The sequence below is a fragment of the Brassica oleracea genome, chromosome C1 (genome assembly GCF_000695525.1).
Source record: "Brassica oleracea var. oleracea cultivar TO1000 chromosome C1, BOL, whole genome shotgun sequence".
Taxonomy (NCBI): domain Eukaryota; kingdom Viridiplantae; phylum Streptophyta; class Magnoliopsida; order Brassicales; family Brassicaceae; genus Brassica; species Brassica oleracea.
The window spans coordinates 32,025,043-32,037,606 of NC_027748.1; the positions used below are offsets into that span (position 1 = coordinate 32,025,043).

The following is a 12,564-nucleotide window of genomic DNA, read 5'->3' on the forward strand; positions in this document are numbered from 1 at the left end:
TAATTTCATTAAATAAAATTTTGACTAATTAATGTATAATATTTTTTCTTATTCTTTTGAAATCCATTTTATAATGATTTATAATTATATATATCAATAAAAAAAAGTTCAGTTGTTAAATAATTATATTTTAAATATTAATTATATATTTTCTTTATTTATATGAATTTTTTTATTTGTGATATAATAATCCTAGCATCTGCGTGTTTTTAATATTAGTTAATTTTGTGAAAAAAAATCACAGTTTTTAAAGCTAAAAGTCTAAAACGGAAGTCTAAAGTGAAAGAAAGTCCGTAACAATCGGATCTTACAATTTTTTAAAATGTTTCTATATACAACAAACGGGATATTACAAATACCATGACATTAAAATTTTGATATATTTATACGAATCCTGCACCCCACAAGCACACACAAAGCATAATTAACGAAATCAACATCTACATTGTTCTAGGAAAAACTAGGACAATTAACATGCAAATAATTTTACATAATGATGGAAAGTAATACAAATCAAGAAGAAGAAGAAAAAAACAAATCAAGAAGTATATCCACGCTGAGAAACCTTGTAAATGGTATGATATCGACATGAACAGCGAGTGATCTGTGTCTAGATAGAGACACTGTTTGGAATCCCTTTACCAGTAAGTCCACCTTCTCTTGTATAATCCGTAGTGTTCGGGTACAAGAGAGTGTAAGGTATGTTAACCGGTCCGCTCCGGTTCTTCAACTTCTTATCATTGTTTCTCCTTATAATATTGTTCTCTATCACCTCCAAACTCTTCCCAAACCGCTTAAACGCCTCTAAAGGCTCATCATCCGCAGTCCAGTTCGGGGAATCTCTCTGCCCTAAGTAAATCTCATCCGTTGAATGCATAGACAAAATCTCAATGATGGAGATACCAAGCAGAGTTTGTAACTGCGGCGTGATGGTCTTCAAGAACGCAACCTCCTCGTTTTCCTCCAGCTCAGTGTACTCTTTCGTACCCGGTTCAGGCATGAACCGGCGGCTGACGGTAGGCCGGTTTGGGAGAAACCCGGCGTAAGGGTATTGTCCGAAGTTGACTGCTGCGTGAAGAGCAGAGGCGATCCAGATGATGATGGTGCAGGTTTCCATGAGGTCGTCGCGGGTTTGCATCGACGGCCACCATGACTCGTGTTGTATATCACCGTGGCCTTCGGTTCGAAGCTCGGTCCACCATGATTGGATCTCTGTATCGGTTTGGACGGTTCTGTCGTTCTTGTAGTAGATTGAGCAGTACTCTGTCACCCACGTTTTGATCGCTGACCAAATCTCTAAACCGTCCACAGCAAATGGATAATCCTCTATCAGAAGCTTAACGCCGTTATCGCTGCTCGGATCTTCAACGGCAACTCCTCTGCGAAAATAGGGGATTTAAATGTTACTTGTCAAACAAGAGTTCAAAAGGTTACTTGTGAATCAAGAAACAAAGAAAGAGGTTTTATATGCATGGTAGCAATCTCCTATTTAGGGGTTATAAAAATTTTAATAAATTTTTTTATATATAATTTGAGGCTTATAATACCTATGCATAGTAGCTATTAAAAATTTGTGACCAAGAATGTTTCACTAGGGTTTATGTATACCGTTTAAGTAGATCCTTGGGGAGGGCCTGATCGGTGAAAACCCAACTCTTGTAAATGGAAGAAGACATCTCCATGGCGTATCGACTAGGGAACACCGTTCTCTCCAGAACTCCATCAGAGTTTATGAGGACATGTCGCGCCAAAGCGTTGATGTTCATCGTGTCACGGAAATGAGGATGAAGAAGCTTATAGATTGGGTGGACCACACTGAGTTGCCTATTTGAAGCGATTATGAACGGTTCAATCACTGCATGCGTTTGCAACCTACAAAAACAATAACATAACCGATTACTTCAAACCAAAATAAATACACAAAGACACTAGGGTTGTTTTACAGTGTCACCAATTAGTTAACTACCAGTGGCTTATAAGTTGGTGATAACCGGAGTCATTAACCGCGGCGTAAGCCTTAGCAAGCTGCCAAACCGTTCCCTCGACTCCTTTCTCTGATGGTGTGAAAATTTTGCTCACAGATCCGTGTGATTCACCTTGTGCGTGTGGAAGACTCAACTCTATGGCTAGAGGCTTCAGTGTTCCGTCTTCTTGAAGCAACAGAAGCGTTCGGGTCGCATAGGTTTTAGTGTTTGTTGAGTTTATCCGTGTCAAGTATGGCATCAATGCGTCATGATGATCCAATATAAATAGCTTGTTCTGTTCCAAAGCCTTTTTATATAACACAAAACAAAACCAATAACAGTTATGGTATGAATATGATGATACAGCTGTTACTTGTTAAACAAGAAAGGTGTGTAAAATATACTTACTTCTTGGACACTGGTACCGTTCATGTGTGGTTCTATGTGCTCTTCTCGTATAGAACTGTTTTGGTTTCCATACTTTGCAGAGTCTAGATTACTCTTTGGAGGAAAATCCTGCAATTTATTTTATATATTCGGTAATAATTTCGACCACTATCTTTAATGACTAGGAGGTTTTAGGTTCGAATGTCCGCACATTTCTTAGACAAAGATTTTACATGTGACTGAAAAAAAAACTCGGTGATTTGGTGAAAGTTTTACCTTGAGACGACTTATCACCACTGGATTGAGTCCAGCAAGCATTTCTCTAGCAAACTCTTCATCGGTTCTCCAAGCTGATCTACTCTCTGTAACAACATATATACCGAATCATCTATGTCATACTCTATGCATTTTCGGTTAATCTCTAACTGTTTATTTAAATAGACTATATTTATAGGTTACGTTTGAGGACGTCAGGCAAGGGAAACTTCAAGAACCGTTCTCCATCATTGCGAATGAGCTCACGAAACATCTCCCATGGGATAATATCACGGAGCTTAGAAATAGTGTGACCATTTGCGAGTCTAATACTACCGTCATAGAGGTGAAAAACGTCTTCGAACGAGTCAAACTCGTTGATAGTCTTGTCGCAAAGAGAGGCTATTTCAGGGACGATTACTTGAGTCACCGACTTGAGTGCGTACGCGAGGAAGTCAGAGAACTTCACGTGGCTGAATCGCTCGTCCCTCGGCACGTAGATGTTTAGGTTTAGTAATGCAAGCCTGCTCTCCGACTTAGGGTCTGATAAAAGAAACGGTGTCGTATATGTCAAGTAACCATTGAGTTTTGCAATATAAGTGATGTTTTTGAATGTTGAGTTGACTAACCTGATTTGGTGGGTTTACGGCCGGTTTTACCACGGCGAGGATAAGGGAACTCAGGTGAACCGCCGAGAACCGGACGGGCTGAGTCAGGACCTTTGTCGGGAGCACCTAAGTCGTTGTAGTAAGCGTAGTCGTAGACTCTGTCCCATTCTTTGAGTTCTCCTTTCTCATTTCCTCTTAGATTCTTTAGCTCTTCTTCCCTTAGCTCCTTAACAAGCTCCGGTGTTTCGCTTGGAAGATAAGCCTTTTGTATTTATAATAAAATGAATAGAAAAGAGTAAATATATTAAAGAATGGCAATAGTTGTCCCTGCCGAGTTACACAAAAGATTCTCTTAATTAGAAAAATAATTGCGATAAAGGGAGAGGATGACTTGTAAAGGTAGACATGTAAAGTCCGGTTTCATTATTTGGTACAATGTGTTACACACGCACACGTATATTCCAGACCTCTAAATTAAAAGCTCTAAAGATTATGTCATATGGATTATGATTATGCTTCATATACTTTATATAACCATTAACCAACCTGTACCCATTAAACTATAACAATTTAAACAATTATTTATTATCCAGACAATAATAAATCCAAACAGAAAAAACTCTCAAAATTAAAGATTAGAAATATTGACACTGGGATCAAAGAATATTTTTGACAACTTTTGCACATGGACAATCAGAGCAATCCAGATTAGTTATATAAAATGCCAAGTAGATTTTTACCCAAAAAAATGCCAAGTAGAATACTATTATTTAGTACCTCGGTCGAAACAGTGCGTTATATTATTACTAACCCCACTTGTCCGAATTTCGTTTATAGCGTTTTACCTGGTTGGAGAAGAAAACGCGGTCGGAGCGGTATCTATGGCTGGGATAGATCCAAGAATTGCAAACGAAGTGTATGGCACCGCCTTCACCCCCGGGGAAGTTGCGAAGAGTGAGGGATTTAAGGTAGAATTGGCTACGGTGTTGGTTCTTGATCACAAACGCAGCCGGTGGTCCCATTGACTCGTCCCAATCAAACGTCACTCCAAACGCGGTTTCCTCTGCGGTTATTGACGTTTTTATCTTTGTCACCCATTTTTCCAGATGTGCTGCTTTTCCAAGTCTTCCTCTCTTCTCATTGGCTGGTTTATATTATACAAAACATGAAAACATTACTTTCTTTAAAATAAAACAAAACAAATCTGTTAGGGTTTATTTAAAATGTTCATGTAAAACAACGGTAAGTCTACTAGAGTGACTAATTAATCTTTAGTTCTTTCTCTGGTCTGATTGAAATTACTATAAGATTTGAAATCCGCGATTTGATTTTGACCAATTGATAACAGATAGAATCAAGGCCCCATAAATCATCACTTTCATCATGAATATAATATGCAAAACATTAGTGAATAAATCGTATTCTAGGAAAACAAAAGAAATACTTAAAGATGGGTCCGTTTCTGTAATTATGTACATGTAAACGGGTCGAGTAAAAGAATGAACGAATACCCGGGTCGGGTTGGAGAGAACTGATGAGGTGGAGAGAAACACGACGACAAAGAAGCTCATGGATTCGATCGAGAAGAGAAGCCATGGTGTCTTTGAAATCAAGAAGGTTCTTCTTCATAACAACCACTTCTCCTTCTATCTTCATCGTTTTCTTGGTCTTCGTGTTCTTCACATCTTCCTCCATCGTCTTTGTCTTCTTTGTCTTGGGTTTGACGCATAAGATCTCTGCGATATGGGTGTGGATCATGGCGATATATATTGCAGAATTTTCTCTGAGTGAGAATGAAGAAAAGAGAGAGAAAAAGAATGAGATTCTATGCTTGGAGAATGACGAGAAAGATGTGCGATTATATAATGTTCCTTTTCATCGACTTTGCATTATATAAGCGTATATGATAACACAAATCTGTTGTGAATGTGGTATTATATTTATATAGGTAGCTAAACAAGATGAAAAAAAAAAGAATTGCCAGAAAAAGTTTATTACTATTATTTTGGTATATAGATAACGAATGGCTTTGGAATTAATTAGTGCATCCATTCCTCTCCTTGATATATCAACAAAGTTTTTTGTAACACGGTAAAAAAATAGTGTGTACATTTTTTAGTATTACCAGTTTACCACCAGTTAGGCCATCCGCAACGGCGGTCCGTAAGGAATCCTTAGCATTAATCCTTAAGATTAATGAAATATAATAATAATATTTTGGCTTAACTAACGACGGATCAGTCATTCAAAAAGGATTGGAAGGACTTGATCCTTAATACACGTGTCTCCTTACCCTCCTCTTTCTCCCTCGCTCTCTCTATCTCTCTTCCCTTGCTCTGTCTCAATCTCTCCTCGCTCGCCCCATCATCGCCCACCATGGCTCTTCTATCATCTTCCTCTTCTTTTTCGTCGCCCAACCCTAGACTGATCCCTTGGTCCCGCGAACTATGCGCCGTCAACACCTTCTCCCAGCCATCGATCTCGTCTGAACCAACTGCTAAGCTAGAGATCTCATCTGATCCCAATCGAGTTCTCACCTCAGGTTCCGTCGAAGCCGCCACATCGAGAATTGGGGCTTTTGCTGGATTAGGTCAACAAAAAAAATACTATAATAATCTCAAGGACTCAGAGCAAGTCCACCATTGTGGATGCTCTTATATATCTACTTACCTGTGTTGAATGTCATTTTCCTAAGTCAAGGTCTTTAAAATAATATTTTCTTCTTTCCTTTTTGACTTGTCTACGTACTTTCTTCCTATGTAGATGTGATGATAAACTTTTATATTAGGGTGTGAGCAGTGTTTTGAAATCCAACCTGGATCCGCGGTTGAACCGGTAAACCCGACAACCTAGAAAAAAATCGGTTTGAATTTTGTGAAAAACACAATATTTAGAAACCCGCAAAAACCCATAAAAACCCAGTAGAACCCGAAACCCGATACCGATTGAACCACTGGTCGAACCAATAAATAACTTTTACTTCTTTTTTTTTAATTTTTAATTATGTTTTTAGATTATGTTTTATATTCTAAATTTTTAATTAAGAAGTTATATACTGACAAAAAAGTTAGGTTTTTCCTTTTCAGTTTTATATTTGTGATTTTTAGATTTTAATGAAGATTTCACTATACCACTTGAAGAAAATAAAAAGAACGATGGTAGAGAAAACCAAAACTAGTTGATGTGATTTGGTGTTAGTTTATTTCCGTTATTGATCATTTATTATAATGATTTTTTACTTTTGGTTTATTTGGTATTTGAAATTTAATTTATTATTCACATTAAATATTTAAATATTTATAAATTTTATGTCTTGATCTTTTTAGATGTCATAACTCTTATCTTGTTAGACAAAATTATAAATAGTTTAAACTATTTTTTGATATTTTGTATATCAAATGAAAATAAAAATATAGAAATTAAAGTTAAATATTTTCTAAATGTTATTAAACATAAAAATATACATATCCAAACTATTATTTTATGTTTATAAAAACATTTAGAAAATATTAAACTTTAGTTTCTATATTTTTATTTACATAGCTGATATATTATTATATAATAAAATTAATTCATTTATTAACCCGCGGTTCGGCCACGGTCGACCCAGTGACCCAGCGATTCGGTAAATCGTCCGGTTCAGTGTCCGGGTCGGGTTTAAAAACCTTGGGTGTGAGTCTGGCAGAAAATAAACTAATAAAGTAGCCATCGGAATCCTCTCTGACGACGTGTTATAATTCTAAAATAAAATTAATTTCTCATATATATATATATATATATATATATTAATATTTAGATTTTAATTAATTTGTAAGATACTGAACTCGTTTTAATCTTTTGTCAGCTATTTTTTTATAATTATGATTGCATTTTCCTTTAATTAAACAAGAGTTGTGACTGGGTGATGTTGAGCCAAAATCTGTCGTGGATTGAACCGGTTGTACCCAATAGTTGGATGAATATAAAACCATGATTATCCCTAGTCTCTTAACTGAGATTTTTAGCTTCGGCTAAGAGACGGTTCTTAATTTTTCTTAGAATTTAACTAAGAAAAGCTAAGAACCGTCTCTTACGTAAGAAATATAAGAACCGTCTCTTAGCCAAAAAGTGTAAAAAAAAACCAAGAATTGTAGCGAACCGAAGCATTGTACTTGTGGATTTTTTTTACCTTAGAGCTACATTAACGGTTACAAACTTTCCAAAGTTCTAAAACAAAAAAAAAACTAATATAATGATTTAATTATACTTTAATTTTGTAAAACCAATTGAAATATTACTACACTGACATGTGTCATTTAGAGTTCATACCGTTCTTAAAAGTCCTGCAGTTAAATTTTTTTACCATTCTCTCTAATTTAATTTTTATTTTATTTTATTTTTAATGATGAAAACTCTTCTTCATCCTGCTGTCAGAGCTGCTTTTAGCTACTACTAAAATCATGGATCCATCCCTGCTCAGTGACCAGTGTGATGTTTAAAACAAAACCATAGGAAGTAGTTGAAATAAATGTGGCACAATAAAATATAAGTAAAATGATATTTTCCTTGGTTGAGTTATCATCATCCGGGGATGGCAATCCCCGATGAGGAGATCAATTTGAATCCTAATGAAGTAGCTATATATATTAGAATGTGTGTACATATTTAAATAAATATTGGCAATAGGCACCATTTGCTAATAATATAGATTTATATATAAACTGACCCACCGTTGAACAATCACCATCCATCTAGCATAGTGGTATGGTTTACCAAGGGTGATTTCAATGACTTACTTTGTAACAAAGACAAGGAAGGAGGTCCGATCAGAGCTGAAAGATCCATTAGCGACATGCAAAACTTCTATGCGGAGAATGATTTATACGACCTCCAACACTCTGGAGATCCACTCTCTTGGCGGGGACAGAGAGGAACCCACTATGTACGATGCAGGCTGGATAGAGCCGCAGCAAACTCCAGCTGGGCGGAAAGGTTCCCAACAGCGAGAAGTATGTATATGGAGTATGAGGGCTCGGATCATAGACCACTACTATCTATCTTTGAACCAGGGAGGAAAAAAGCGAAGGGTTTATTCAGATATGATAGACGCTTAAAAGATAATCTAGAAGCCACCCAAATTATCCTCGATGCATGGACGGAAGGAGGGAACAAGCCGGTCTGTGATCGCATAGTTCAGGTCCGAGGTGCTATCTCTTTATGGCATAATAATAAACACCTCAATAGCAGAGAAAAAATTACAGAGAAGAAAGTGGAGCTAGAAGAAGCCCTCTCAAACACAGTAAACGATTCAGAGCTGATTCGAAAAATTTCGGAAGAACTAAAGAAGGCCTACGCAGATGAGGAAGCGTACTGGAAACAAAGAAGCCGACTCCTGTGGTTGAAACTTGGTGACCGAAACTCGGGTTACTTTCATGCTGCTACAAAAAACAGAAAACGCGCAAACACATTCTCAGTTATCGAAGACGCCGAGGGAAACGCGGTCTATAAGGAGGGACAGATCTCCTCGGTGATTATAGGATATTTCCAAGAACTTTTCACCAGCATTGGGAGAGACGCTTGGATATTGTGGAAAAGGCTCTAGTACCAAAAGTTACAGCGGGGGATAATGAGCGGCTCAACTCCATTCCCAATGCCGCAGAGATCAAAGACGCGATCTTCTCGGTCCATGCCGATACAGCTCCAGGGCCAGGCGGGTTCTCGACTAACGTCTTCCACTCTAATTGGGATTCTATCGGAGCAGACATAGTAGTGGAGGTCCAACACTTCTTTGAAACCGACATCTTACCTGCTAAGATCAATGAAACCTTTGTCCGGCTCATCCCAAAGATCCAGAACCCGAAAGCTGTCGCAGATTATAGGTCCATCGCGCTCTGAAACGTGTACTATAAGATCATCTCGAAGATTATGACAAAGCGTATGCAACCGATGCTGCCTCAGGTCATCTCAGAGAACCAATCCGCCTTTGTACCAGGGAGAGCGATCTCGGAAAATGTCCCCATTACACACGAAGTCCTCCACTACCTTAAGACGTCCAAAGCCAAAACAAGAATCTATATGGTGGTGAAAACTGACATGAGCAAAGCCTATGACAGGCTCAAATGGGGGTTCATTCGAAGAGTACTTTTGCGGCTGGGGTTCCACGCAAAATGGGTCAATCTGATTATGGCTTGCATCACAACTGTTACCTACGTCTTCCTCCTCAAAGACTCGCCTAGAGGAAGAGTTAAACCGAGTAGGGGAATCCGTCAAGGAGACCCACTATCACCTTACATCTTCATCATGTGTAGTAAAATTCTCTCGGGGTTGTGTAACAATGCGCAAGCAGATGGGAGTATGGAGGGGATCAGAGTGGCCAGAGGTTGTCCTCAGATTAATCACCTCCTCTTTGCCGACGATACGATGTTTTTCATCAAGGCCAATGAAGAAAGCAGCTCGGCTTTAGTCTCTATTTTGAAGCAATATGAGCTTGCATCGGGCCAGACAATCAACCCCAACAAATCGACTGTCACGTTCTCTGCCAAAGCACATGGATCCTTGAAGAACGCCATAAAAATAAGCCGTAAATCCAAAAGGAAGGAGGTATTGGGAAGTACCTTGAACTGCCTGAGCATTTTGGTAGGCGGAAAAAAGATCTTTCACTGCTATTGTGGAGCGAATAAAGCAAAAGGCCAAGAGCTGGTCGAGCAGATACTTGTCTACGGCTGGTAAACTCATGATGCTGAAGAGTGTACTCACACCGATCCCATCTCATGCCATGACTTGCTTTAAACTCCATGTATCTCTTTGTAAAAGAATACAATCTGCGTTTACGCGATTCTGGTGGGACAGCAATGACGGGATCCGGAAAATGGCTTGGGTCTCATGGTCAACAATGACAAAACATGCCTCCGAAGGGGGCCTGGGGTTCCGTGACGTTCAATGTTACAACGATGTGTTCCTGGCTAAACTGAGCTGGAAAGTCATAAATCACCCAGAGAGCCTCATGTGTCGAATCCTACTTGGCAAGTACTGCTCCACTGAGAGCTTTTTAAAGGTGGAGAACAGAACCAATGAATCCCATGGCTGGCGTGGAGTCCTTATAGGACGTGACCTGATCAGATCTAAGACCGGCTGGACAGTGGGAGATGGGAAGTCAATAGAAGTGTGGAACGAGCCCTGGCTGGACAACACGAATCAGCTGCATCCTATTGGACCTGCCCCTGAGCATCTTATGCAACTGAATGTTTCAGAACTGATTGATCCAAACAGCAAGGATTGGGACAGAGCAAAGATCCAATCCATCATCCCATAATACGAGGAAATGATCCTAAGAATCAAACTGAGCAAGACAGGGGCTGTGGATAAACTTAGTTAGCTCAAAACCAACTCAGGTGATTACACTACTAAGTCTGGCTATTGGACGGCTTATGAGACGACGAGAAGGGATGAAGAACAACACGACCAAACGGATTTTGATTGGAACAAGGGAGTGTGGAACTTAAATGTGGCACCGAAGATCAAACTCTTCCTCTGGAAGACTTTCTAAGGAGCGTTACCGGTCGGAGAAAGATTAATATCAAGGAACATAGCTGGAGATCCTAAATGTACGAGGTGCGGCCTCACTGAATCTATACATCATCTACTTTTTCAATGTGAGTTTGCTCAAAGGATATGGGCTTTAGCTCCTATTAACCCAACCGTTGAGGATAGCAGATTGATAGACTTTCCTGTGAATTGGACGAACCTGATGGGACTGACTTGCCTCCCCCGATCGGTCTCTCATCTGTTGTGCTCACCCCATGGCTATTATGGTCACTCTGGATCGCACGTAACAATCTCTTGTTCAACAAGAAAACTGCTTCACCGGAAGATATTATTTCAAGAGCCGTAGCCTCTGCTAGGGAATGGTTAAATGCCCAGGAACCAGCAGCACTTTCACCTCGAAGCAGACCTATAGTTGAGAGACCAATTGAAAATTGCCACAGATTACAATCAGATGCAGCTTGGAGAGAAGATTCTGGCAATGCAGGCCTCGGCTGGATCATCAAGAAGAATACAGAGCGAGCCTCCTTTGGTTCTCACTGTCACTTTGTGGCGTCCCCTATGGTGGCTGAAGCTCTAGCGCTACGTGAAGCGATCTTCAAATGCAAAGAGTTGGGGATCCAACGAATCAGGTGTGAGACAGATTCAACACAGCTAGTCAAAGTTATTACAGCAAAGAAGCCGCCTCCGGATATCTATGGCATTGTGTCTGATATTATTAGTTTAATTTCTGAGTTTGAGTTGATTCAGTTCAGGTGGATCCCTCGGGAGCAAAACAAAGATTCTGATGCCTTGGCAAAGCAAGCTTTGTTGCTTGAAACTAATGTAATGAACTCCACCCTTAGGGAGCTTTAAAGTTTGAATGAAAATTGGTGTTACAAAAAAATATAAACTGACCTACGGCCAAGATGGTCATGGTCCAGTGGCCATGCCTTGTGACAAAGTTCACCTCATCTGCTCCAAAGTAAAGAGCATCCCTTTCATGGGGTTAATGGACTAATGGGCCGGTCCATTGTGGCCAGAAGTTGACAAAAAAAAAAATATAAATTGACCCACGAATATTTGACTATCCTACTTGCAGGCTTGCAGCCATCATATATCAACTATGAACTACCATTTTATTTTCTCTGGTTTTGCTAAAATTAATTTTATGTTTCTTTTGCTTTTACGTCTACGTTTGTTTTGTTTTACTCAACAACTCATTGATCAAAGATGCATGTAGCATCTGCACACAGCTTGTAAGCATATCCAAAGCAAAAAAAAATACTAGAAACAGGAAACAAAAAGAGCGAGCAGAAGAATACAATACGAGCGGTTTGTTTATTCAGTAATATAAGAGATATATCTTAAGATACTACAAAATAAGTGTTACTTTAAGAATATACTACTAATTTGGAAAAAAAAATTACATATACTACTTTAAAATAAACATGGTGACCATGTACTATTTGATCCTTAGTCAATGCTGGATTAACGATACTTTCAGGCTCCAGACACTAAAATACAAAGTTTAAAGGTTATATGTTTTTAATAAAAAATTGAAAGAGTTCATTTTCATCTACAAAATACGAGATTATGATGTTGACTAGAAAAGAACTATGTTAGAATCATGTTTGGTTATGTTTTTCGTTAAGGATTTTGCATTTTGGGAAGCAAAAGCATTTGCCAAAGTTTCAAGCATTTGTGCAACATCTTAATCCTTTCAGTCACTTCATATCTAGTCGTGGAAGATACACCAAAAGCAACTATGATTCAAATTGATTGATAGCCTCTTATATCTCGTCATGGAGAAAATTAAACAATGACCAAAGAAGGGACTTTATATACAA

At 38.7% G+C, this 12,564-nt stretch overlaps 1 protein-coding gene across 1 annotated transcript; it reads right to left on the reverse strand.

Annotated features, from left to right (window-relative positions):
- Window positions 1–400: 400 nt before the first annotated feature.
- Window positions 401–5,149, reverse strand: LOC106314534 (linoleate 9S-lipoxygenase 5, chloroplastic). Its single transcript, XM_013752397.1, has 9 exons — window positions 4,726–5,149; window positions 4,060–4,358; window positions 3,236–3,476; window positions 2,811–3,149; window positions 2,628–2,713; window positions 2,373–2,480; window positions 1,967–2,271; window positions 1,609–1,872; window positions 401–1,379 (listed from the first exon to the last, which is right to left on the reverse strand). Exons 1-9 carry the CDS (start codon window positions 4,970–4,972, stop codon window positions 611–613), a joined length of 2,658 nt encoding a protein of 885 aa, XP_013607851.1. The 5' UTR covers window positions 4,973–5,149; the 3' UTR covers window positions 401–610.
- Window positions 5,150–12,564: the final 7,415 nt, after the last annotated feature.

What these genes read in the sequence shown, in the direction of transcription:
- LOC106314534 (XM_013752397.1), bottom strand. Translation starts at nt 4,972, where the DNA reads ATGATCCACACCCATATCGCAGAGATCTTATGCGTCAAACCCAAGACA. An exon ending in TTCTCTCCAACCCGACCCGG is followed by an intron (nt 4,359 to 4,725) that starts GTATTCGTTCAT and finishes AATATAAACCAG; the next exon opens with CCAATGAGAAGAGAGGAAGA. An exon ending in CTTGCCTGACGTCCTCAAAC is followed by an intron (nt 2,714 to 2,810) that starts GTAACCTATAAA and finishes ATGTTGTTACAG; the next exon opens with AGAGTAGATCAGCTTGGAGA.